The sequence below is a fragment of the Pan troglodytes genome, chromosome 13 (assembly GCF_028858775.2).
Source record: "Pan troglodytes isolate AG18354 chromosome 13, NHGRI_mPanTro3-v2.0_pri, whole genome shotgun sequence".
NCBI classification, from domain to species: Eukaryota; Metazoa; Chordata; class Mammalia; order Primates; family Hominidae; genus Pan; species Pan troglodytes.
This window is the reverse complement of record NC_072411.2, coordinates 131,809,742-131,836,575: the sequence shown is the minus strand read 5'-3', so window position 1 is coordinate 131,836,575 and position 26,834 is coordinate 131,809,742. Positions and strand designations below refer to the sequence as shown.

The 26,834-nt window shown below is 41.9% G+C and overlaps 1 protein-coding gene across 2 annotated transcripts in view; it reads left to right on the top strand.

The window, feature by feature from the left end:
- Positions 1–26,834, top strand: part of DNER (delta/notch like EGF repeat containing) — a 357,056-nt gene that overhangs the window by 118,803 nt on the left and 211,419 nt on the right. For both annotated transcript variants that reach the window (XM_516135.6, XM_009444488.3), the window contains exons 2-4: positions 3,978–4,289; positions 7,396–7,490; positions 9,832–9,998. In XM_516135.6, coding sequence (XP_516135.3) covers positions 3,978–4,289; positions 7,396–7,490; positions 9,832–9,998 — 574 coding nt within the window. The remainder of the gene's footprint in view (positions 1–3,977; positions 4,290–7,395; positions 7,491–9,831; positions 9,999–26,834) is intronic.

Genomic DNA, 26,834 nt, shown 5'->3' with positions numbered 1-26,834 from the left:
GTTAAGTAGGCTCCTCATCAGAAGATGGCATTGGAGCAAAGACTCAAAGGTGGCTGAGGAGCAGCCTTGAGAAGCAAGGCATTCCCGGCAGAGGGTACTGCCGGTGCAAAGGCCCTGGGGCAGGAGAGTGACTGGAGCATTGGAGGAGCAGTGAGCAAGCCAGTGTTTGTGCAGTCAGTGAGGGAGGTCAGGGGCAGGAGGTGAGGTCAGGGAGACTAGGGCAGGCACATTACAGACAGAGGGCCTGTAAAACTTGGTGAATACAGGCTGGGCACAGTGGCTCATGTCTATAACCCCAGCACTTTGGGAGGCCGAGGCAGGTGGATCACCTGAGGTCAGGAGTTTGAGAGCAGCCTGGCCAACATGGTGAAACCTCGTCTCTAATAAAAGTACAAAAATTAGCTAGGTGTGGTGGCAGGTGCCTGTAATCCCAGCTACTTGGGAGGCTGAGGCAGGAGAATCGCTTGAACCTGGGAAGCGGAGGTTGCAGCGAGCCAAGATGGCACCATTGCACTCCAGCCTGGGCAACAAGAGTGAAACTCCATCTCAAAAAAAAAAAAAAAAAAATTAGTGAATACTTTGGCCTTTATTCTGGGTAAAAGTCAGTCATTTGTGTAACACTGTTAAGCCTCAACTGTAAAATAGAATAATAAATGTACAAATGTACTTACCAAAAGGGTTGTTGTAAGGATGAACTAAAGTAAGAAATGTAAAACACCCAACAGAATGGCAGGCGCACAAGTAAGTATTGTGAATAGCAGGTAGGACTAGGTGCTTTTTGTGCTTGTACTAGGTTACTAGATGTAAACTTTTAGTGCTTGTACTAGGTTACTAGATGTAAACTTTTAGTGCTTGTACTAGGTTACTAGATGTAGACTCTCTAGGACAAATTTAGAGTTTTTTTTTTTTTTTTTTTAAACAGCATTTTATACCGAGACCTGGTACAGTTCTTGTCATAGTAAGTCCTCAATCAGTGTTCCTTGAGTATTACCATTATCATACATTTTTCTCAAAAAAGCATTCAGGCAGTCTTAATTGGCCTACATTTAATAGCTACTTGTTTTCTATTGCTTACAAAAATATAACCCTTACCTTCTGCCTTCTCTACAGGAATTTTTTTTGGCATGATAATAACATGATATTAAAGTTGTGGTGCTGTGTTATGGAAAGAACTCTTGGCTGAAAATCAGAAGACGTGGTCTCCTAGTATAGTAGCTGTGAGAGGTCATTCAATTCCTCTGCCTGTTTTTTTGTTTGTTTGTTTGTTTGTTTTGTTTTGTTTTTGAGATGGAGTCTTGTTCTGCTGCCCAGGCTGGAGTGTAGTGGTGCAATCTTGGCTCACTGCAACCTCTGCCTCCTGGGTTCAAGTGATTCTCCCGCCTTAGCCTCTCTAGTAGCTGGGATTACAGTTGCCCACCACCACGCCTGACTAATTTTTGTATTTTTAGTAGAGATGAGGCTTTGCCATGTTGGCCAGGCTGGTCTCAAACTCCTCACCTTGTGATCTGCTTGCCTTGGCCTCTCAAAGTGTTGGGGTTACAGGTGTGAGCCACCGCACCCGGCCTCTGCTCTTCTTTTTCTCAGCAGTGATATGGATTCAGAAAATCCTTCTCCATTTCAGTGTTGGCATGAAGAGAAGTTACTCTATGGAGTGTCCTTTGAAAACTCGAAACGGCTATCTTGGGGAGGGTAGGCTTTGTGCCTGTTACCGTGGGAAGGGTGGGTACACGTGCTTAACTGGTTTCTCTGAAGGAATGTGGACTTCTGCTGTGCTCAGCGCCCCTTTTGAGGAGGCCTCTGCCTCTCTGAGGACTGATGGTTGTCAGATGTGGGCTGTGGCAATGGAGCTGAAGCTGTGAGGCCTCTCAGGCCACCAGATAGGTGGTCCTTGCCTTAGTAATGTCATTCTCTAAGCTGCACAATGGAGGTTTGGACTTTCAGAATTAATTTTTGTATTGATCCCTTGTGGTTTAAATGTATTTCTGCCTTTTTAATGCATGTATTGAAATTCTTATTTGTGACTAGATCAACCTCAGATGTTTTAAAAGTTGATTTCAGAAGCATGGCTTTGAATGTCTCCTTTGTTCACGTGAATAAAATTCTTCTTCTTGTTGCATGATTCTTGGGGTGACACCCATTCCACAAGGCCTTCCTAAAAATAAATCAGAAACAAGATAACAACTTCGTGACTCAACAAGTTCACATCCCTCCCTCATCACGTGTTGCTTGCCAAATGTTGATCAATCTCTCATATCTCCTTTTTCCAACAATTGTTTTTAAAGTCCCATCATACAGTCTGTGTTCCTGGACAGGCTGGGAATAGAGCAGTGAACACAGGAGATAAAATGCCTGAATTCATGCAGCTCACATTTTTGTAGGAGAGGGGTAAAGAAGAGATTACTTTAGATTTCACAGTGAGGGAAGGCTTCTCCTAGAAGGTAGCATTTGAGTAGAGGATGGAATGAAATGAGGAAGAGAGCCGTGCAACGTCTGGAGAAAAAGTGTTCTGGGCAGGGGTCCAGCAGGTGCAAAGGGCCTGAGGTGGGAATCAACTTGGTATTGTCCATGGAGAGAGACAGGGTGAGGACAGGAGGCTACAAGGGAGGAGGGAGGTTTGTGGGAGGAGAGGAAGGGGCCTGACCGAAAAGAGCTTTGTCTGCCGAAGAAGGAGTTTGGATTTTACTTTGAGTTGATAGATTGTGAATATTGTAAATTAATTATTGACAATTTAAATATTCTCTTCAGATACAAATCCATTGACTCTGATCTGAGATTCTGTGAAGGAATTGCCACATGATAGCATAGAATTAACGTGGTATTTTTGAAGCTTCATTTGATTCAACCCCAAATCCCTTAATATTCCTTAAGGAGTCTGTTGGAAGTTGCTTGATAGGAATAATTAGCAGAACGAGTAGCCGTTTTACCATTCAGAATTCTCTCCATGTATGTTTAAGTGTGTGAACTCATTTTAACAAGAGAGTGAGGGTCCCACTTCTCTGTCATTTATTCTGTACTGAATTCTGTTTTGTAGTCAGCCCTGAGAAGCCAGGGGTATATCAGCTAGAGATCTAATTTTCTCTTTATCATAGAAACAAATCATAATTGAATAGGTGCTGAGAACATGACTGAACCCTTGCGCTATCTGAAGAGAAGCAGGTGATTTTTTCACATTGTTTTGTAGCGTGTCTCCAACTACCAACACATGGCCATTCAGAGGTCAACAGCGAAGGACTCTGAGATAAACACTTTCCCCAGACCGTGAGCATAATTGAAACACATATGACTGAGTTCTCATCTTCCATATCTGGCGAGGGAAGGGGTCACATTTCTCTGTAATCACCCTCCAAAATAATGAAATAAAAAATTTCATAAAATTCTGCTTAAGTCCCCACCACAGTCTCTTCTAGCTAGCAACTGTCATGCAAACTGATCATTTTGGAAGTCTTTAATTAAATAGTACAGTATCACCTTAAAAAGTATTGTTGACCGGTTGGGAAATTGAGAGATACAGGTAAGCGCATCTGCAGGGCAGATAAATTGGGCAGTCTTTTCTCATGAGGAGACCTTGCACAGGTCCAGAATGTGGAAAAGGAGATTCCAATTTAGATTCCTAATATCATTTGACAGCTAAAAATGTCAAAGTTGGCATCTTCCTAATGAGTTTTAACTATTTTTGCCCTAGAAAATTCCTCTAAATAACTGGTTCCTGAAATCGACATTATTGGGTGTTTTGGGTTTCGAGGAGGCTGCTCTCCGCTTTGTATTTTCTTGCTGGGTGCCTCTTATCTGTGGTAAGGTTAACGTTCGGATGACCTTGGTGAACATCCCCCCGCAACAGCACAAGTAGTTAAGGAGTGTATTCCACAGGAACAGCATTTCCATTAGAGCAGTCGCTCTGAGACACAGAGCTAATTTCCCAGCGATGGCACCACTTTTCTTATGAGGGAATAATTGACCCATTTATGGTCTCGTTTCAGCTTGTTGCAGATCCTTGTGCCAGCAACCCTTGTCACCATGGCAACTGCAGCAGCAGCAGCAGCAGCAGCAGCAGCGATGGCTACCTCTGCATTTGCAATGAAGGCTATGAAGGTCCCAACTGTGAACAGGCACTTCCCAGTCTCCCAGCCACTGGCTGGACCGAATCCATGGCACCCCGACAGCTTCAGCCTGTTCCTGCTACTCAGGAGCCTGACAAAATCCTGCCCCGCTCTCAGGCAACGGTGACACTGCCTACCTGGCAGCCGAAAACAGGGCAGAAAGTTGTAGAAATGAAATGGGATCAAGTGGAGGTGAGAACGTTATATCGTGTACATTTTTACATTAGAAACCAGAAATCTTAAAGTGATTCCAGTGGTTCTAGTATCAGCAATTAAAAATGAAAGCATTTTAAGTTAAATCATGAAGCAAAATATGTCCCTAAACTTATTCCTGTCTGCATTTGTGTGTACGATGGTTTTATAAGTATAAAAAGAGTAAACAAAAAAATGAATCAAATTATTTTTTGGAATGGTATCCACATGTATTTCTGTGAGATAATCTTAGATTTTGGGGCAGACAGCTCAGTGTAGTCATGTAAAGGAACATGTCATAGGACCCTCCATCATTGACCTTATTTTCCTTCCTGGGAGTGTGTCTTAGTCTGTTAAGGCTGCTATAACAAAAATGCCACAAACTGGGTTGCTTATAACCAACACACAGTATTGGTCCATTCTTGAGTGGTTATGAAGAAATACATGAGGCTGGGCAATTTATAGAGAAAAGAAGTTTATTGGCTCATTGTTCTTCAGGCTGTACATAAAGCATGGCACTAGCATCTGATTCTGCTGAGCCTCTGGAAGCTTACAATCATGGTGGAAGGCAAAGGGGAGCAAGTGTGTCACATGGCGAGAGTGAGGGCAACAGAGGGAAGGGAGAGGTCCCAGAAAACAATCCAATCTCACATGAACTCACTTATCACCAAGGGGATGGTGCTAAGTCTTTCATGAGAGATCTGCCCCCATGGCCCAAACATCTCCTACCAGGCCTCACCTCCCACATTGGAGATCACATTTCAACATGAGATTTGAAGACACAGATCCAAATCATATCACAGACATTTATTTCTCACAGCCTTGGAGACAAGGAAGTCCATGATCAAGGCAGATTCAGAGTCTGGTGAGGGCCTGTTTCTTCACAGCCCGCGTCTTCTCACTGTAACCTCACATGGTAGAAGGCGCTATGGAGCTCTTTCAGGTCTTTTATAAGGGCACTAATCTCATTCACCAGCCCTGTGCCCTGCTGATCTAACCACCTCTCAAAGGCCCCACCTCTTAATACCATCATCATGGTGGTTAGGATTTCACTCATGAATTTAGAGGGGCGCAGACATTCAGACCACAGCAGACCGCAACACTCAACTATTTTTTTTACTGTTGTCATTTAGGTTCTATTTTTGGTACCTTGAAGTATTTCAATGGGGTTTAGAAAGAAGAAGCTATCAATGATTTTGACATATTTTTAGAATGCATTTGACAAAGAAACTTCCAAGTTTTATTTATTTTGGCAGCAGCAAATTCTATTTGTTGGAACTTCTCCTATCAAGTTTGAGTTTGGCTGTTTTATCTTCAAGCTCTTCAAAAGTCTTTTCAGTAGACTCCTAGAAGTTGACATAAAATAAATTTGCTGGGTAGAAGAGTTGGGGAACAAATCCAAATCATGAGTTTGAAGTGACATTGGGGAGTGTAATTCCATTCTATATCTTATACTTTATATGTATGACATCCATATAAACCTGTGTTGGTATATTATTATTACGGGTTTCATTGTTTAAATGAAAAAAAAAATAGATTTTTGCATAGCATGTATTAGAGTCAAGGAATGCATCTAGAAATTTCCTTTATTATAAAAGAGATAGTAGCATTTCTTCTTTTATTTTCTTGAGTAATTCTCACCAGTTGACCCACTTTTTTTTTTTTTTTTTTTTTTTTTTTGCATTACCACACAGCTTATGAAGGCCACATTCAGACTGCAGGGCAATGTTTTTAGCTTACCTAAAAAACTGTGAACTTGCTCTGATTTCAGACTTTTAATAAATGCTTTGAAGTTATGATGTTAATGCTTCTTTGCTGGATGACTCAGTTCTTGAATGTGAACTAGATTTGATTCAAGTTTATCAAAGAAGTGTCCTTTAAAAGAAAATTTCTCCCTAACCAGCCATTTCAATCTATTTATTTAAAGTCATGTTATTTTACAGTTGGTAAGTGTAAAAAAGAAAAAAAGGAAATGCCTCATCTTCCTATATCATGGGTTATTTCTTAGGCTGCTCATGAAGCAGATTTAAAATGCCAGAGGAAGACATGTTAATATGTATGCCTAACCTGCTGGAAACCAGGAGGCATATTATTATCCCCTTTCCGTGAAGTAATGGTGCTTTGGAAACATAAAGTTATTTGGAGCCTTAGAGGCTTGGGTAACAGCCATCCGTCATACAAATTTAACAAGTTATACTCACATCTTTGAATATCAGTGGTGGGCTTTATCCATAGAATTTGATTGTAGGGCATTCTGGAAAATAAGATCTAAGTGTGGGCTGTGGAGTGAAATTGCTGAGAGTTTCTGTACTGTTCTCAATTAATTCTGTGATGATGAATACTTTTAATACTGCTTCATTTTCACTGACATGGGGGAGGACAGTAATTGTGGCATGAGGACTAAGTGCATAAATTGGCCAGGAGTATCTCACTGGACATAGCTCAAGGTTTTGCAATATGCTTTTTGATGAGCACAGTCCTCCCCCCACCAATTGATCTCCTTTTAAAAAAAAATATACATCCATATAATACTTTTGGGAAATAATTTAAAAGTGAAGGTATAGCCTACAAGGAAAAAGAAAGGCAGCGTTCAAGCTCCCCAGCCTTAGCATGTGCTCCTGGACCCATCAGCACACAGAAGAGTCATCAGACCTGATGCTGCATGCACTTTGCAAGTTGAAGGCTGGCTTGCCTAGTCATTAGGCTTTTACCTGCTGTTTGTAAGTTCGTCCTTAAAGTTGGCCTCCTGGTTACCATCAGGTTAAGCATAGTGCAGGGGTCAATGACTGCTTGTTAAATGAATGGAAAAAGAGCAGGGAGTGACATCTGCTTCCTGTCCTGCAATATCCTATCGATCAGTTTTAACAATCCCAGGAATTTATAGATTGCTCTCAGGGAAGCTGTTGCATTTCAGAACATCAAATGACAAAGATTTCATTTTCTTTTGAGTTTGTAAGGCTTCACTTCTTCGTCTCCTCTCTAGCCCTACCCCCGCATCATCAAAAGGGATGAAGGAAATTCAGCATGGAATTTTGCTTTATCACATTATGTTATACTATAAACAACCCCAATCATATGTCGTTTTTTTTTTTTTTTCCCTTCCCAGGTGATCCCAGATATTGCCTGTGGGAATGCCAGTTCTAACAGCTCTGCGGGTGGCCGCCTGGTATCCTTTGAAGTGCCACAGAACACCTCAGTCAAGTAAGAAAATTCTGAGTTACAAACTGTTAAGAGTGATGCTATGACCTATAAGTGGGGTTGTGTCCATCCGTGGACCTGGTGTGTAAGTGGCCCGTCAAGTGAGAATCGTGAACAGATTCCACGGGTAGATGTGGCCCCTGCCATTTGAAAACTAGAGGAAGCGATTTCAGAGGCGATTACAGTGCGGGTTTTCAGGCTGGACAAGTGGAATTGAGAAATTGGACTGGATGAGTCTGGTGTGAGGTGACAAACCGTGAGGCCTTAGATAAGATCTCAGCCAGATTCCTTGTCTCCCAAATGCTTTGCTTCCCAAATTATTGGCCTCTTAAGATTTTAATGGACCATCAGTTACATTCAGATGCATACTTTGCCCCAAATTTAAATTCTACATATTACAATTTTCTCTTTATTTTTTATAATTTTTATTTATTTATTTATTTTTACAATTTTCTCTTTAAAAGCAAGCGTACAAAGAGAGTGTTTTGTTTTAAATTCAAGCTATTTTAAATGACAGGGTCCATTGTCACCGGTGGGGAAGAGGGAGAGGCATAGGGAAGCAGTGCTGGTTGAGACCTGATATGTGTGGTGCTTTATATGAGGCTCAAGTCAGCAGGTGCCCAGAAGCACAAAGCTGGGGGTGGGGTATGGGCCAGTATTAGGGTGCCCCAGGCCGGCTGACAACCCCCCACTGCCCATCCTTTTCAGTTGCCATTGACTACCGCCCTCCCCACACTTTCCATGCAACCTGAGGGGCATTTGCTGTCCAGTCTTTGGGGATTTTTAGAAGACTGGGAACACGTGGCCTGGTTAACCAATCTGATGCACTGGCTCCCTTTTAAGGGGCCTGCGGGCACTGTAGGTCTCTTCCATGTATCCATCGCCATTTTTGTCTACCTGGCTTTCTAAACAATGGAGTCCCTGAACATGTTTGGAAGAGGGACTTTGTTACATTGCTCTTGCACCCTGGGTCCCCACAGCCTTGAACTCACTCTGGCAGGGGAAGAGCCTGGAAGGGCTGCTTGGGAATTCCTGGGCTCAGGAGGAACGCTTCCATCCGGAGAGGCGGGAGAGGTGGAGCCTGAGGCAGCTTCGAGCTCTACCAGCAGGGGGACCCCGGTCCTAAGCGTTTCTTTCACTGCTCAAACTACAGCTGAAACCCCTGCCGTCCTGGGCTAGTTTTAGGAGCAGGATCTCTAGTTTCCTTTACTCTTAAAACATCTCTCAGCCCTTTCTTGTCTAGATCATATTATCTTACCTTGATAAACCTTCCCAAATTTTCTGGTCTTCTATCTCGTTAAATGCTTTTGTTTTTTTCCTCTCAACAAACCTGCCATTCTCTGAGACTCCCTTAGGCTGCAGAACGGGACCAAATCAGCAGTCTGACTCAGACGAAGTGAGATGGGAGTGCCGAATGACCTGAGGGCACTGAATTCACTTGTGGGGGTTACTAGCTCCTTACGCTTTCATTTCCTCATGAATTTAGTCACTTATCAAAGCTTTACTGAGCCCCTGCTGCACGCCAGGAGCCCTGTGCTGGGGGAGCGGATCTGTGCAGAGTCTACTGTGATCTTCTCCAGGAGCACTGGGGAGAATGGGCAGCTGTTGGGATGTTGGGAAGTGGTCAGGGGTCTCTGGGAAGAGGTAATATGTGGGCTAGGAACACATTTCCAAGGTGGAGAAGGAGACAAAGCTTGGGAGGTGAGAAAGAACTGGGTTGGGGTAGCTCCTAGTAGCTGAAGCATTGGGCTGTGAGGAGAAAAGCGCAGGAGGGCAGCTGGGGTTGGGGTTGGGGTTGATGGGCTTTCTGTGACATCCTATTCTCTGTGGGGTGTTTTTTTTTGTTTTGTTTTGTTTTTTACCAAAAATGAGCCAGGGGAGGCCTGAAGCATTGGGAGGTGGATTGTATGTGATTGTGTGTGTGTGTGGGTGGGTGGGTGGGGGGTGTTGGGGAAGGGTGACACACTTTTGCTTATTTTGGCAGCATAACTCAGGTGGCTGTGTTGGGTTGCAGTCCACGTTTACGACAAATTTAAGCAAAACTCTTTTTATATTGTGTGGCTATGGAAGGATTTGTCTGAAAGAGAACTCAGTGTACTCTTTTACTGTTCATCAAAGTGGTTACTCAAAGGTGAGTTACCAGTGACTCATTTTGTGGTACACTGTGAACAAGTGGGAGTATGCGCCTTTATAGTGGATGCCCGCGTATCTGTTTATGCCGTCGATCTCCTGGTACCTTGGTAGATGCACATACCATCTTTGTATTTATTTTTAATTTGAAGAACTGGTTCTAAGATGAATTTTTCTGAAAGGAGCTTTCTGTTTACATCATTCCTGTTTCCAGGATTCGGCAAGATGCCACTGCCTCACTGATTTTGCTCTGGAAGGTCACGGCCACAGGATTCCAACAGTGCTCCCTCATAGATGGAAGAAGTGTGACCCCCCTTCAGGCTTCAGGGGGACTGGTCCTCCTGGAGGAGATGCTCGCCTTGGGGAATAATCACTTTATTGGTGAGTTACCAAAATCTTCCACTCAACACTGCATCTGATTCAACCCAACTTTGGTTTGGTGTTGAGACAGTAGGTAGGGAATTTTGCTCAGATAATCTGAATTCTATCCATCAATGCTATTTCTTTCACTTTGGTAAGGTTTTAGAATAAAAACTGGATTCTAACATAATATTTCTTTTTTTATTTTTATTTTTTTTTGATGATGGAGTCTCGCTCAGTCACCCAGGCTGGAGTGCACTGGCACGATCTTGGCTCACTGCAACCTCTGCCTCCCGAGTTCAAGCGATTCTCCTGCCTTAGCCTCCTGAGCAACTGGGGCTACAGGCACCCACCATCATGCTCGGCTCATTTTGCATTTTTAGTAAAGATGGGGTTTCACCACCCTGGCCAGGTTGGTCTTGAAATCCTGACCTCAGGTGATCTGCCTGCCTCAGCCTCCCGAAGTGTTGGGATTATAGGCATGAGCCACTGATCCTGGCCCTAACATAATATTTCTAGTGTGGCTCAAAGTGGAAAGGCATGGGCTCTGGAATCCAGCGACTGTGTTCCAGCCCTGGCGAAGGCATCACAGGTGTGTGATCTTTGGTACTGAATGCTCTGGCCATCAGTTTTCCTTTGGAATCTTTCATCTGCTTCTTTTTCCAGAAATTGTGGGCAACTTGAGGTGTTGGATGTTGGTCTCTCAGGATAACCTTTGTTCCCAGTTGATTTTGGCCTGACTTAGGGCGTTCAAACACAGCACCTCACAGTGATTTGCCACTGCAGGGTCCCCAACTCAGAAGTAACTGGTGGGATTATAGCTCTCTTTGGGGCCCCTCTCCTCCATAACCACCCCTCCTGCATCAGTCACTTCTGACTTTTTACTCTCTCTTGAACTTGCTTCTGTAGTTTAACCTTCTCAAACTACCATGTGTCCAATTAACTGTTTTCTTCTTCTTCTTTTTTTTGGACGATCTCAACTCACTGCAACCTTGGCCTCCCAGGTTCAAGCAATTCCCCTGCCTCAGCCTCCCAAGTAGCTGGGACTACAGGCATGCGCCATCACGCTCAGCTAATTTTTTGTTTTGTATTTTAGTAGAGACGGGGTTTCACCATGTTGGCCAGGATGGTCTTGATCTCCTGACCTCGTGATCCGCCCGCCTCGGCCTCCCAAAGTGCTGGGATTACAGGCTAATTAGTTGTTTTCTAATTCCTCTGCTTTGGCGTAGAAATGGCTGCCAGAAAGAGAGACCCTCAGTATTCCCTCCCCCACCCACTCCCGCTTGCTTGGACACTTGGACAGTTCCCAGAGGACCACCTTTCCCCTAGTTTAGCGTTCTCTGTCCTTTCAGTTGTCTTTTTTTCTCATCCAGCATATAGTACCTTTGGGGTTGGAACTTGGAACTCTGGTGCCTTCGTGTGCTGACATAATGTTCCACCTTGCAGCTCAATTCAAAGGCCTGAGCTCAAGTTTAGAATCTACCCATCCCAGTCCAATGCACCCAGGCAACTTCTTGCATCCTGCTGTTAATTCCTTCTCCTGTCTGACTATATATTGCAACCATCCTCACCTGGAGGATGGGGTGGGCATCCTCCTAGCAGCACCTGTCTCTCAGGGTTGTTGGTCAGCTTAAATTAGATAACGAATGTACAAGGATAATTGACACATGTTAAGGATTATCCTAGGGCATTTTCTCTATTTTTTTCTGGTGTACACTAAATATTTTGCTAAATGGAAATTATGCATTTAGACTCACCCTCCAAAATATGATGCAAATATCATAATGAAGATAAAGGGATGTAATAAATGCTCAGGTCTCTATAATTTATATTGCACTTTATGTTTGACTGACCCTCTTCTGATGAGAAGTTCTTTTTTTAATCTTTGGAAGTCCAGCTGGGGGAGCAGGAATTTTACTGGGTGAAAAGAAAGTAAAGAGAAATTTATTTCGGGAACGAACATAGCTTGACAAAGAGACGAGTGCATTTCACTTCAGACTGGTGTTTGACTACCAGGATGAATGACAGATAATCAGAAATTGTGTGATAAAGTCTTGTCAAGAATCAAAGCTAAATTTCACTCTCCAATACATTTGAAGTAACTGTTATTTACTTCCATATCTGCTGTAAAGATTTATCTAAAAGGATGTAGTTTCTGTATTTTGATAGTTTTATTTTATATTGAATTTAAGTTTTTCTGTTTGGTATGACATGGAGCTAATATTTCAAGAAAACATATAAAGTATCACTACTCTTTAAAATGTCCTTAACGTTACCAGAAGGTACTTATTTAGCATTCAGACAGTCTCTGACCTACGCTGGTTCCACTTAATGACTTTTGACTTTACAACAGTTTGAAAGCTATTAACATTCAGTATAAGCTGTATTTCAAGCACCCGTACAGCTATTCTGTTTTTTACTTTCAATACAGTATTCAATAAGTTGTATAAGACATTCAACACTTTATTATAAAACAGGCTTTGTGTTAGATAATTTTGCCCATCTGCTGGTCAATGTAAGTGTTTTGAGCACGTTTAAATTAGGCGAGGCTAAGCTATGAGGTTTGCTAGGTCAGGTGCATTACATGCATTTTTGACTTACAGTATTTTCAGTTTACACTAGGTTTATTGGGATATGACCTCACTGCAAGTTGAGGAGCATCTGTATAAGTTCATATTTTATACTACTTTTGATGGTAACATAACTATGACCTTAGACTGACATTGAGATTGAGGATGGGGATTAATTGAGATGGATTTTCCAGTATTAATGTAAATTTATTCTTTTGGGATAGAAGAAATCTTGTGAACTTGTACATATTTTGAGCTCATTTTGCTAATCAAAAATTTTGTGGAAAAAATTATCTTTGGATGAAACGTATTATTCCTTATGGGAATAATCTTTAAAACTTTGATATATTAGGTCAGGCGCGGTGGCTCGTGCCCGTAATCCCAGCACTTTGGGAGGCTGAGGCGGGTGGATCACGCGGTCAGGAGATTGAGACCAGCCTGACCAACATGGTGAAACCCCGTCTCTACTAAAAATACAAGAAATTAGCCGGGAGTGGTGGCGGGCACTTGTAGTCCCAGCTACTAGGGAGGCTGAGGCAGGAGAATGGTGTGAACCCGGGAGGCGGAGCTTGCAGTGAGCCAAGATCATGCCACTGCACTCTAGCCTGGGCGGCAGAGTGAGACTCCATCTCAAAAAAGAACTTTGATATATTAATAACTATGTTAAGGAAGTCTTTTCCCCAAATTATACTTTTGATTATGATGAGAAAGCAATGATTTTGAGTAACATCCTTTATTTTGATAAACCATTTTTTTTTTCATTTTGAAAATTTGATATCTTTCTAAATTTTCTAGTTAGGGCTTTCTGGGTCTTTTATGTGGCTTTGTAAGGAGATCACGATCTTTTGGTGTTATTCTCTTCAAAGGTAGCCAGCAGTCCTGTCCCGAGCTCTTCCTGGGGAGGGATGGCCAGGTTCCTAACCATGATAAATCAACTCCACCTCCACACCACCAGCTGCTTCTCTTACAAAATCTTTTCATTCTTCAGAAACAAGATGTACCTTTTGCAATCTTTGCGGAAGCCTGATGCTCACTATGTTGACATGTGCTTAACGCTCTTTTTGTTTTGTTTTTAAAAAGGAGCTTATTAAAGCAATTTACTTTTACAATCTGGACTCTCCAGACACAAATACGTTTTAGCTCAGACTATTTTTAAGAGTACAGTGGCGTTCATTTAACAAACAAACCAATGCTAGGGTGGGCGGAAGAAAACTTCCACGGTAGAGGAAGAGTAAAGTTTCAGAATTATGTCGCTGTGTTTCTGTCCCTCCTGCTTGTTTTTTAGAGAGAAGCTTGAGGCACTTTCAGGAATTGACTGTCTCCTGCTTCCCATTCACTCTCAATAGTTTGCACATACATAACTAAGGACCACAAATCTTAAATTCAGCTGGATAATAAATAAATAAATAAAAATAAACATAACTGATGACCAAAGGTATTTTCGTGTTTCTATGCAACAGAGCAGAGGAGTTCCTTCTGTGTCTTTGGGAGACAAACTTGGTTGCTGTCACCAGATTTACACAAATACTCTTTAAAAGTTTATTGCCGAGAGCCTAATGTTCTACATTCCAGATTAAGAGAATATACTTACATTTGGCTTATTTCCATGTTACTACAGTTCATTTCTTTATGGTTTTCCTTCATGACCACTGCCTTGTTAATATTTATAGTATTTTGCAGAAAGAAAGAGTTGATAGAACTTTTTACCAAGTGTGTTGTTCTTCCCTCTGTGCCTCAACTTCTTTCCTGCTGTGTTGCCACCAAATTTCGACTCTTCTGTCCTCTCTTTACTTATCTGTCCTGTTTACCCTAAATACGTTACTTCCAAATATGTTATTTGCCTGATGCCACGCATTGAGGTAAATATCTAAATTAGCCTTTTGTTTAACATTGTCTGCTTCTCGGGGAGCATCGGAGGTGCTCATTAGTGTCCTGAATGATTCATTTGCTGGATGTTTCGTATTTTCAAAGAGTCAAATTCATTGCTCCAGTCACATTTCCATGAAACAGTTATGGCTTGCCTGTCTTAAGTATGAGATATATATGTATCTTTAAACTTGCTGTTGCTTAGATGTGATGGCCGATCTCAGGGTGAGAGCCAAACCAGATCTCTGGGGTGTGGCTTCTATGTTAGGAAGCTGCTGAAGGTCACCATTTCCTTTGGTGAAAGCCCCTTTGTGCTGCTTTTAAGGCTTTCCCCCATGTTGCCCACTGTCCTCAGGCATGGTTCTCCTCTGTTCTGCACAGTGGACTTCTACCCTGCAGCTCACTGCCGGCCCCATCCCCACTGGGGGTGCAACCCTCTCCCACCCCCATTCTGTCTGAGCCTCAGACCCCCAAACTTAGCTCATTTCTAAGGCCTCACTGAAATCCCCCTCTTCTGGAGTGGTTTATGAAGAAAATGGCCAGTTAAAATTCTATTCAGCATGCATTCTCAGATCTCCTTTAACTGCTAAATTCCAGGCACCCTGGAATATTCTAACAGTTATTCTCCCTGGAATATTCTCCTTTGGATCAGAAAACTCAGGTGGGGACTGACTGCTTTATCCACACTCCCTGCCTGCCTCAGAGAAACCCCGATTTTTTTCCTGCACACTTTTCTTTCTTATGGTTTGTGTTGTTACCTCCATCTGATATTTTATCCCTTCTCTCTTCTTTGAAGTTATTTTCATTTTGATCCAGTCTATTCCTCTCTCCATTGTTCCTTTATAGTGGTCTTTCTAGCTTCTTATACTTGCCTTTTTCTCTTCCTTCATTCTGTTCTCCTGCCCATAGCCTACTATTTTTTCAATCCCTTTTATTAGGTACACATTTGTACCATCCTTTCTTACAGTTTCAGTACATTTTTAAAAATGTCTAACTTATAACATAAGTGCATGTTACTGTTTAATCCAGACCATTGGTATTTCATGTATGACCTCCTAAAATGCTTCTCTCATAACTCTAGGTCCACTGTAACTTCAAAGGGGTGAATGGTACAACCCATGGCTGATAAGAATGTCCTTGTTGGAGCTGAGGTCATTTCTTCAGGATTATAGCCATCAAATTAACCATGGAACCCTGGAAATCAACAATTTGCAGGTCTTTCTAATTGACGTCTTAACTGGATTAGAAGGTTTCCCAGTCAGCCCATGACTCCTCTGAGCCTCCTGGGAGCTCTAGAGAGAGTGCTTTCAGTTGCCTTGATTCTACATTTCTAGCCTGAAAAGATTCTTGTTTTGAAAATGGTTCCTACGGCAGTGCATTCACTTTGTTTGTTTTTTCTCTTGAGAAATAAGACATGAATAACTAGGTACTTTGGGAGGTACAAGGAGGAATAAGACTTTTCTTTTACTAAAGTAGTAAGACTGTCCTGGTGCTCTGGCCCTTCACAGTCCCCAGGATTTTATTCTTTATGGACTTACCATAAAGTCTTCTTACCAAGCTTCTATCTTGACTGGCATAGTGATGCTTCCTTGGAGATAACAGTGTTTTGTAGCCTAACAGTTTATACTATGTTTAGGAAAAAAAAAAGGAATTCTCAATACCCAGCCAACTAATACCATTACTCTTAGGCAAAAGTTCCTAATCTGGGCTCAGTGGGCCCTTGGTTTTGAGGTAGTCATAGGGGCCAAAGATCCACTTCATGGATCTCATGAATCTCCTGAAAATGCACTTTTGTGTATCTGTGCATCCTTCTCAGGAGAGAGTCAAAACCTCATTGGATTCTCAAAGATATCTGAGTCCCTAAAAATTGTAGAGCACCGCTTAAAGCTACCTGTGGGAGGGTGTATGTTTTTCAGCATTCTCCGCTCACCCAGTGATATTTCCTTTGACAGATGTACCTGCTTCCTAAGTCTCCATATTGAGGAAATTAAATTATTTATTTATATTTGTAGGTAGCAGGGCTGTGGGAAATACTCAGTTCCGTATTAGTTTAGAAAAGATGCATTGCATGCCTCTCATTTTCCAAGCACTGTGGTAGTCTGGACGTGCAAAGATGATTTAGGTGTGGTCTCTGAGTGAATGGGGCAACAAAAGCTTAGACAAGTGCCCAAGACAGGGTTGTATATAAGTGGCCATGGGATTCAGATGAAGAAGCAGCTAACTCTGCCAGAGGGAGGGAAGGCAGGCCAGTATTCTCCTTGGACATACAAAGGGCAGTGTGTGTGTGGCATTTTGATGGCACAGTAGTCTGTGCTATTTAAGATCATTTTATAATAGTGCTAGAAATGGACTAGTGACCATCACAACTGGAAATAGAGATATTTCAACAAGCATGTAACAGAACCTTTGAATATGTCACCTACCTCCACCCAGCTGCCTCTCATCTTGGATATGAACACATTTATATAAAGGTAGGTGCTCAAGATGTGGATGATATTTCTTGAGTTCTCTGTTTATCTTTCAAACGAAAAAGAGGGATCTTCTAGTCTTCGATGTGAATTTCCAGGTAGTCCTTTGGAATTCCTTGGTAAAGCTCTATTTTCTTATTCTTGAACTCTGCTTCCCTCCCTTCTGGGTAAACTATTCCTCTAAGCCGTGTCCTTTAAAATGAAAGTTTCAAAAGCAACTGGAGCTGGGGTACCTCATTCTGTAAATTTGACAGAGAGAGTGATTTTGGAGAAAGTCTTCCTGAAGGCAGGGGGCACCACTGGGGCTGTATTGGCCGGGGTGAGGGCTGCTGGCAGTATTGAAAGGGGGAAAAGTTCCAGTAGAAAAGTAGGGGTGGGGGATGTTGCTGACATCTCAGCTTGGCTGGAGGGTTTCCTGAAGCCAGGCATAGCGACCAGTGTTAATTTTCTCTGTGTGTCTATTTTAGCTATTCAGGCATCAAGTCTCTAGATGTGTATTCCTTTGTCTCAGCCATTTCTTGACGAATCCTTTTGTTTCCTGCTCAGGAATTAAAAGGAATCCAGAGATAAAAAGGCCAGATCCTGCCACTCCCTAGCTGCCCTCCTGTTCCATTTTGTCACTGTCTGACTACCAGCTCCTGTGACTGCTTCCTGGCCATGTGGAGCAGCCGGGACCTGGCTCCCTGTGGAAGACTCAGGGTGATAGGGAAGAGATGGGAGGAGACAGGGCGAGCGACCGACCAGGACATGTCAGAAGAAAGGACTCCCATAGGGAGTGAAAGATGCTTAGCATACGTTTTTCTCTTGTCAGAAAAGCCCACGGGGAGATGCAGAACCAAACTGGAAATTCACCTCTTGGTACTGTGAAGAGCTGAGGGTCTGCGTGTCCCTTTTCTGTACACTCTGACTTTAGGTGATATTTTCCCTGCCTCTAATATTCACTTAAGTTGAATTTCACTCTTTAATCTTATGTATTTCTATGAGCCTCTCAGATCTTATAGAGTAAGTTAAGATATAAAGAAATAAGATAGTTGGCAGGACACTTAAATTTTTGGAATATTCTTTAACTTGGTAATATCTTTATTGATTATATATTTTTAAGGATCTTTGTTTCCCAGCTCTGATGCAGTGAAGCTGGGTTGATTCTTTAAAATGTGTTAACTCATCTTTTGTAATCCATCTTTACTGAATGTAAATTCTTACTAGCACACTGGCACCCTGGAATATTCAAAGAAGTTATTATTCCTGGAATATTCTCCTTTGGATCAGAAAACTCAGGCAGGGCATATCTGCTTTATCCACACTTCTTTGTTTTTTTTTTGAGACAGAGTCTCTCTTTGTTGCCCATGCTGGAGTGCAATGGCACGATCTCTGCTCACTGCAGCCTCTGCCTCCCGGGCTCAAGTGATTCTCCTGCCTCAGCCTCCTGAGTAGCTGGGGTTACAGGCTCCCACCACCACGGCCAGCTAATTTTGTATCTTTAGTAGAGATGGCGTCCTGACCTCAAATGATCCTCCTGCCTCAGCCTCCCAAAGTGCTGGAATTACAGGCATGAGCCACTGTGCCCAGCCTGTCCACACTTCTAGAACTGCCCATTCTCTATAACTGCCCCTTTCATTCTCATAATGTCAGGCCCTGCATTCTCCAGACCTACCCAGTTACATGAAGCCTCTAGTCTCTGATCCATTCTCAAACAAGCCTGCAGTACTTTATTAGCTTTTATTGGTGGAGGGAGTTCCCATGTACATCTTACCATTCAAATCAATTTTCCTGGGGTCCCTGGCCCCTTGGTTGTACATTGAACTGGAATATTCTCCTCTAAATGCATAGACACTAAGCTTCCTCCAGCTTCCTGGAGCAAAACCTGATTTCCTTAGGCATAAAGTCCCACTGCCCACAGTCCCAGCTTCATGACCCTTACCCTGACCAGCTGCTGCATCTGTGGTAGGTCCCCTTCTCTGTGATCTGGACCCTGATTTCATGATAGTCCCATTAGTTCTGCCTTGGACCATGCCCTCTTCTTAGATACCAAGACCAGCTCAGATTGGGGCTGTGTCTTTCCTGCCTCCGAACCCTGTGGTTTGGCTTGCTGGCCAGCCTTCCTAGCTGTTCACCTAACTCAGCTCTGCAGGTTTCCCACTGGTTCTTCTCCGTGTAGCTGGTGTCATTTCTCTCCACTCTGATTCCCTTCCCCTTCTTTTATAAAATCTTTGCTTTACCAGTCATGTGTCTCACATTTCTTTCTGCTAATCACATTGACAGCCAGTATCACACAAAGTAGCATCAGAATGTTCTCCGTTCTCCCCCACAAACCTTTTTTGGCATGATGATTTTATATGTTTAATTAAACTGTAAACTTCTAGAGAGATTGGACCATGCCATAGCTCCTTGCAACCATGATGACCACATGTTCGTCACTTGACTGGTTAAATTTTGTTCCTATGTAAAAGTTATTCTGCCATTTCCTAATGCCATGTGAAGAAAATTCCCAGCTGCAAAATGTCAACCTTCAGAATTACTTGTAGGTTTTCACAATCTACCTCTGTGACATTTAAATCCTCATTCCCCCTTTTTATTATATTAAAAGTATTTTAAAGTATCAAATGCCAAAAAAAAAAAAAAAAAAAAAAGAGAGAAACTTTCATCGTTCTTTTGGGAATATTACATTTTGTCCTCTGAGATACCCTGCTCTGGGGGCCAGGGGTAAAACAGTTGAAGAAAGTTTGGAAAAGATATCATCTATAGAATCATTAACATCTTTCACTGAAAACTTAAGATTTAAAAAAAATGCAAATATTTCACCTTTTCATGGTCATTTTAAAACCACAATTGAGTAAGTTCTGCTGAACTCACTGCAATGGTGGGGGTAGGGAGTGTAGCAGGGAGAACCATTGGAATGTTCCAGTGCAATAGTTTGAAAAGAACAAAAGCAGAGGAAATATAAAGCTTCCCTGAATGGCATAATTTACATCAAATTCTTATAGCTTACATTTGCTTAGTTCAAAGATTTCTATGAAATTTGAGTTTTACTTAAATTGAGACCTCATATTAATATTATCAGCAATCAAGATTATTCTTTTTGATCTTCTATTACTTAATGCATTTTAGGATTTAAAAAAATTAGTTGGCCTGAACTCCATGCCCTATTTCTATATGCCCTACTCCTAAATATTGTCATGGTCAGCATGATTTACTTATTGGTACCTGTTGATTGTGGTGATACCCCGAGCATTCCATTCTGGATACGTCTGTCCCTGGAGCTGGCAGTCTAAGGTCCATTGGCCCTGCTAGGATGGGCTTCCCAGGCTGCAGTGGTGTTGGAGCAGGTGATCAAAGATGGATGAGATGTTTCTCTTCCTGCCAAGACTGTCCCTGAAATCAGGCTGGTTAGAAAGGAAGATCCCTGGTCCCCCCAATGGACCTGGTAGCTCCTCAGGAGACTCTTTCACAATGCTCTCAGCCAATTTCTTTGAGCACTAAAAGTTATGCAAATTCTAGGAATTTATCAAGAAGTAAAGGACAACCCTCAGTAGAGTAAAGCCAGTCTGAGTCCATGTGGAATGGCACTGTCATGAGTTACTAAGATGCTTCTACAGTTTTTGAGCATCAGTTTCAAAATTTAATAGAACAGAGCAGTTGCAGATATTCTACAATTTGGGCCTGATCCATTACATGGGGGATTGCCTGGTTTTGAGAAGGAAACTGAAGATATGTCTTCAAAGCCATAAATTCTCCTTTTCTCTCCTTCCTCATTCTGCCTCATTTTTTCTCTCTCCCCATCAACACTCTATTTTAAAAAAATAAAGCTAGTGCATTTTATTTACAGGTTAATTTATGAAAATTACATAAGTTATTTTTATATTTTAAAGCATTTCTTCTTAATTCTAGAAAGAAATACTTTATCCCTTAATAATAATGAATTTTAACCGAAATCTTGTCTGTGGAATTTGAGTAAATATTTCTTTAAAACTTTCCCTTTTTCTTTTAACTTAGAGACAAACTTTCTCGGGGCTTTGCCAGCTTACTGTCAAAAGCTTTTCTTAGCTTCTGTCAGTGCAAATTTCAACTAAGAAAGTAATTTTTTAAATTGCCTTTTTTTTATAGCCAAATTTCTGCTCCTTTGTAGCATCTCTTCTCTTTCTTTGGAGAGAGAAAGAAAGAGAAGGAGAGCACGAAAGAGAGAGAATTTCTCAGGACAAAATATGCAAACTTCCAGAAGTATGCGTTTCTCTCAACAAGGTAATTTATTTTCTTTTGAAGAATGAAAAAGACTGTATTGTCTATTTATTATGAAAGTAATATATACAAGAAAGATAAGAAAAACTGGTTTCTTCTCCTATAACCCGCCCCTCTACTGACAACCAGTGTTTACATTTTGTGATATTTCCTTTTCTTTGCATGACAGTGCATGTATATAGACATACACTGTTTTTGGAAAGAAGAATACATTCATTTACTGTCTGCTTATTTGATTTTTTCATTTAATGTTTCACTGACAATCTTTTATGTTAATAAATATAAATCTCTAACAGTTTTCTTTGTGGTGGTACAGGGTTCCATTGAATCAATGTGCTATAATTTATTATCAATAGGCTATTGTTACACAATTCGTTCCTTCCTTTCTTTCTTCCTTTTTTCTGCTTCTTTGGGCAGAATTTCAAATGTTGGTATAACCACATCTTTGTGTCTTCTCGGATGATTTATTTGGGTTAAATTCCCAGATATGGAATTTGCTGGATCAAAGGGTTTGTATATTTTAATGGCACATTTGATACACATTATCCAGTTGTCTTTAACTTTCTTCCAGTTTTCGCTCAGGACAGCCAGTTTATCTTCAGAATTCTGTGTTGCTCCTCTTCCATCAACCTTCAGGTGGCATTCAACTTGAAATTTACGTGTACTTTTTAGCAACGTCCTTAAGAATCTGAGACTTTTAGGGATCTCCTCAAGGAAAAAACAGTGATCATTAACAGTTTTCAGAAAAAGGACAGTACAGATCTCCTTAAGCAGAAGATATTTAAGTGGTTTCATCACAATATTGCATTTATACATTGGAGTAATGGTAAATGTAGTGGTTTCATTGTATTACTGCATTTGCACATCACAGTCAATGTGGAATGGCCAGGAAGGTTAGGAAATAAACAGGGGGTTGCTGCTTTCATGGTCTTTCATGGATGCTATCACATTGCCAAGTTCTAGTGACATTCCTCTCATTTAATGTTATGCAGAGAACAGTCATATTCCAGAAGATCACAATTCCTGATTTCATTTCCATTTCCTTCTCTGTGACCCTTTTGCTTTTCCACTACAATCTCCTGAAGGTAGATATTTAAGTACCTTTTATCATAGACTTTTTACGAGGTCAGAATGAGTGCATGAGAATGGAAGGAAGGATTTTTCAGAAAATGCAAATATTTTGAAAACCCATCAGAGAGGTGTTAGAGATGATCATTTACTTTTGACATGAAATCATGGTAGTTTTAACTGTTTCTCACAAAGGTCTTGGGTATAAAACTCAGAGCATCAGGAAAATGGACCAGAGTCAAACATGTCAGCAGAAGAAAATTGTCTAGTTTTTGAAGAATATAAATAATTGGGATTGCATTTTGAAAACGCTGTCTTGCTTTCTCATCTCAAATGCTCTCTCTGACATTTGGGTTTTGAATGCCATGATATTTTTGGTATTCACGTGCATTCTTCACAAGCAATCCTCACATGGTTGTCCTGTTTTAATGCCGTAATTGTGAGTTTGACCTACAAAAGTTATATTTGCTTGGTAGACAAATGGATAATCTCCTTAAATAAATACATGACAAATGCTGTTTGGCTGCATCGCTAATAACAGATGACAGCCTCTGGAACATTCCATGATAAAAAACAGGGATCACGTCATCTGCTCATTTATCTGCATCCTTGTTTATCATCAACTAACATTTATGGATTAATGACTACATGTAGGACACTGTTCCCAGGACTGGGAATACAAAGAAATACCAGGTCCCAATCCCTGACTTTAAGAGATTTTAGCCTCCAAACAAACATGTTATACTCATTATGTAACTCAGATAAATCTTGTTGTCTCATGTCCTAGTCTTGTTCATAAAGTCACATTCAAGTAACCAAAAATTAAAACACTGTATATCTTTACTCATCTTTTTGAGGGATTATGAATAAGAGTGGGAAAAATGCATTCCTGTTGTGCAGCAAAAAACTGCATCCATCTTATCTTGTCCTTTCTCTTCTCTTAATAGTCTCCATGTGTTTGGCACCTGCTTTCTTAAATTCTCTCTCCCACTATCAAAGTCTGCTTCCCAGTGTCTCAGCCTTTGAGGCTTTCCTTTCCTTTCTCTTCTTGTCCTGTTCCTTTAGCACTAGTGCTTTATATGTCACTGTAGCCTCTCTGTTTGTTTTTAGTTCTTCTATTTCCTTCATTACTTGGATTCTCCACTGCAAAGAATTTGACTGGGAGATGACCCAGCAAGCTGGTCTTTCTCCCTTTCAAGCTGAAGTGAGGGGCAATTGCTAACATTCATGTAACACGTAATTGTTACTCTAGTTAGATGTTAATGATTTTGAGATGATGTGGCACATCAAGAGATTAATCAGAAGATCAAGGAGTGTCTATTCAATATTAGATGAACTGTACAGTCCATTTAGGGTCTACATGAATTCACATCGCAAGTTGAGAGTAGTCACCAAGGGGCAAGTGAAGGCTTTAGAACTCGAGGTGTATCTTGAGCTTGGCCTTGAACTGAAGAGCAGGTATGAGAGGGAAAGGCATTTGGGGTAAAGGGGAACGGTGTGAGCAACAACACGGGAGGGAGAATGCTCTGTTCAGAAATAATAGGACAATTTGGCTAGGGCAGTGGAAAGTTATGGAAAATTAACAAAGGGATAGGATGTAAAAGCCAGACTGCAAAGGGGGGTGTGTGCTGTGTTGAGATCTGTATTTAGCTTGTAGGCAGTGGTGATGCAGGGTTTTAAGTAGAGGAGGGGGTGCTGGTGGTGGCTGTGGTGGAGATATAACATGGGGAGTGTTATGGAGTAGCTTTTGGTGAAATGAAGAGCCAGAATCCGGTGGGTGGAAGTGGGAGCAAAAGCAGGCCTATGGGTGTCAGGACCACTGTCAAAGTCAACTCTAGACGTGCTTGTGTGTGAGGGAAGTACTGAGAAACGAGGTGGCAGAATCAAGAGTGACAGACACCACGGTTTCAGGGGGGGAGGTCTCATCAATGGGAATATACCAAGTTAGAAAGAAAGGTTCTTTTCTGAAAAGAACTGCTGCATTGCATTTGGATGTGTTTTTGGCATTCAGTGGGCGGTTAAAAGTGCAGAACCCCAATTCACGGGGAGGCCAGGGGTGGAAGTTGAGTGCAGAGGTGGGAGTCTTCCGTAGGGAGGTTAGAATGGAAGCTGCTGGGGAGGAAGGAACACACAGAGAGAGAAGGCGTGGGGAGCAGAGAGAAGGAATCTGAGTAAACGCGAGTGTTGAGCTGTGTGTAGCACATGGGAGGAGAAAGTGAGCCAGCCAAAGAGGAGTAAGGGAGAGGTGGAGCTGGAGACAGATGGTGAGAGGGAGTGGGAGAGGAAAAGCAAATCCTAGAGGGAATTTCAAGGTTTGAGATTTTAGCAGCAAGTAGATTTCAATGGCGGTAAACTCTGAGTGTGGCTTCCCTCTTCTGATGAGGCAGCTTCCTCCTTCCTGCACATCAGGCCCAGGCCTGGGCATCTTCCTTATCTTTACTCTTTCCCATATCTATTTATCAGAAGGACACTCGGGCTCAAACGTCAACAGATCTCGAATCTGACCTCATTTCTCCACCTTCACGGCTACTAGCATGGCCCAACCCCCAGCCTCTCTTACCTAGGTTATTGCAGAAGCTGCCTCACTGGCCTCCCCGCTTCACCCCAGGCCCCTACAACTGAGACCATATTTGGGGAGGACCATTTTATGTCTCATCTCTGCTCACAATCCTGCAATGGCTCTCATTTCCCTCAGAGCAGAAGCCAAGACTTAAACACAGACAAAATCTTCCATGTCTGCCCCTTAATTCTCTGATCCTGGCTTCCCCTCTTCTCCCCCGTGCTCCTACCACTTCCAGAACTTCCCAGGCATCCCTGTGCCTCGGCTTTTGCACTGGCCACGCCCTCATCTGGACTCCCTCCCCCACCTGCTTTGCCTCTTTGTTTACTCATCACCTTCTCAGTCTAACCTCCACTCTTATACAACTGCAACCCCGCTTCTCCTCTCGTGCCCCTCATACTCCACATGCCTGTGCCCTGCTCTCTTTTCCCCCATAGAATGTATCACTCTTGATTTTTTTTTTTTTTTTGAGATGGAGTTTTGCTCTTGCCCAAGCTGGAGTGTAATGGCGCAAACTCAGCTCACTGCAACCTCTGCCTCCCAGGTTCAAAGGATTCTCCTGCCTCAGCCTCCCACGTAGCTGGGATTATAGGCACCCAACACCATGCCTGACTAATTTTCATATTTTTAGTAGAGACGGGGTTTCACCATGTTGGTCAGGCTGGTCTCCTGACCTCAGGTGATTTGCCAGCCTTGACCTCCCAAAGTGCTGAGATTACAGGTGTAAGCCACCACACCTGGCCCACTTTCTAATATAGACTATAACACCTATTTATTACCTGTCTCTTCTGCTGGAATGTAGGCACAATGAATGCAGGGAACTTTGTGTGTTTTGCTTACTGTTGCATCAAAATGACTTATTTCAGTACCTGGTTCATAGTAGGTATGCAATAAATGTTTACTGAATAAATTTGGTAAATATTACATTCCTGGTAAATAGTCAGGAGGAATTATTCTGTAAGTGTGGAAACCCAACTCCAACTTGCTTACAGGAAACAAACAAAAAACCAAATAGCAAAGGTGATAAGCGAGAATCTCATGCACTTGAAAGTCCAGGGGTGGATCTGGTTTCAGTAAGTGTTACAGCCAGCTGGAATCACACAGATCTCCTGGAAGAAAATTATGGCCCTCTGAAACGTTTGGTTTCGACTTGTTTTAGATTTTGTGCATCTGATCATATTTCGTAGAATACATTGTGGAGATGCATTGATGCACGTGCTCACATCCATCCATCCATTATACATAGAGGCACACCTCCATGGGAGCACTTCTGTAAGTGCAGTGAGCCCTCTGAATCTGTGGATTCCACATCTGCCAATTCAACCAACCATGGATCAAAAATATTTGAAAAAAATAAAAAATAAACAATAATAATGTAACAAAAATAATACAAATAAAAGACTAATACAGTGTAATAATAATTTACATAGCATTGACCTTCTATTAGGTATTATAAATAATCGAGATGATTTAAAGTATATCAGAAGATGTGCATAGGTTATATCCAAATACTACTCCATCTTATATAGAGAACTTAAAAAAATTTTTTTTTTAATTTTTTTGAGATGGAGTCTTATTCTGTCATCTAGGCTGGATTGCAGTGGCTCGATCTTGGCTCACTGCAACCTCTGCCTCCCAGGTTCAAGTGATTCTCCTGCCTCAGCTTCCTGAGTAGCTGGGACTACAGGCGTGAGCCATCATCCCCTGTTAACTTTTGTATTTTTAGTAGAGTCTAGGTTTCACCATGTTGGCCAGGATAGTCTCAAACTCCTGACCTCAAGTGATCCGCCCACCTTGCCTCCCAAAGTGATGGGATTACAGGCTTGAGCAACTGCGCTCAGCCTATGTAAGGGACTAGAACATCTTCAGATTTTGGTATCTGTGGGGGTTCCTGGAACGAGTATCCTGTGAATACTGAGGGATGACTGTATACACAACCACAGATGCACATTCATGTATATGCACACACATAGATACGCATCCATCCATAGGCACACACATACAGAGATGCACAGACATGTATATACACAGACATAGATACGCATCCATCCATAGGCACATGCATACAGAGATGCACATTCGTGTATAT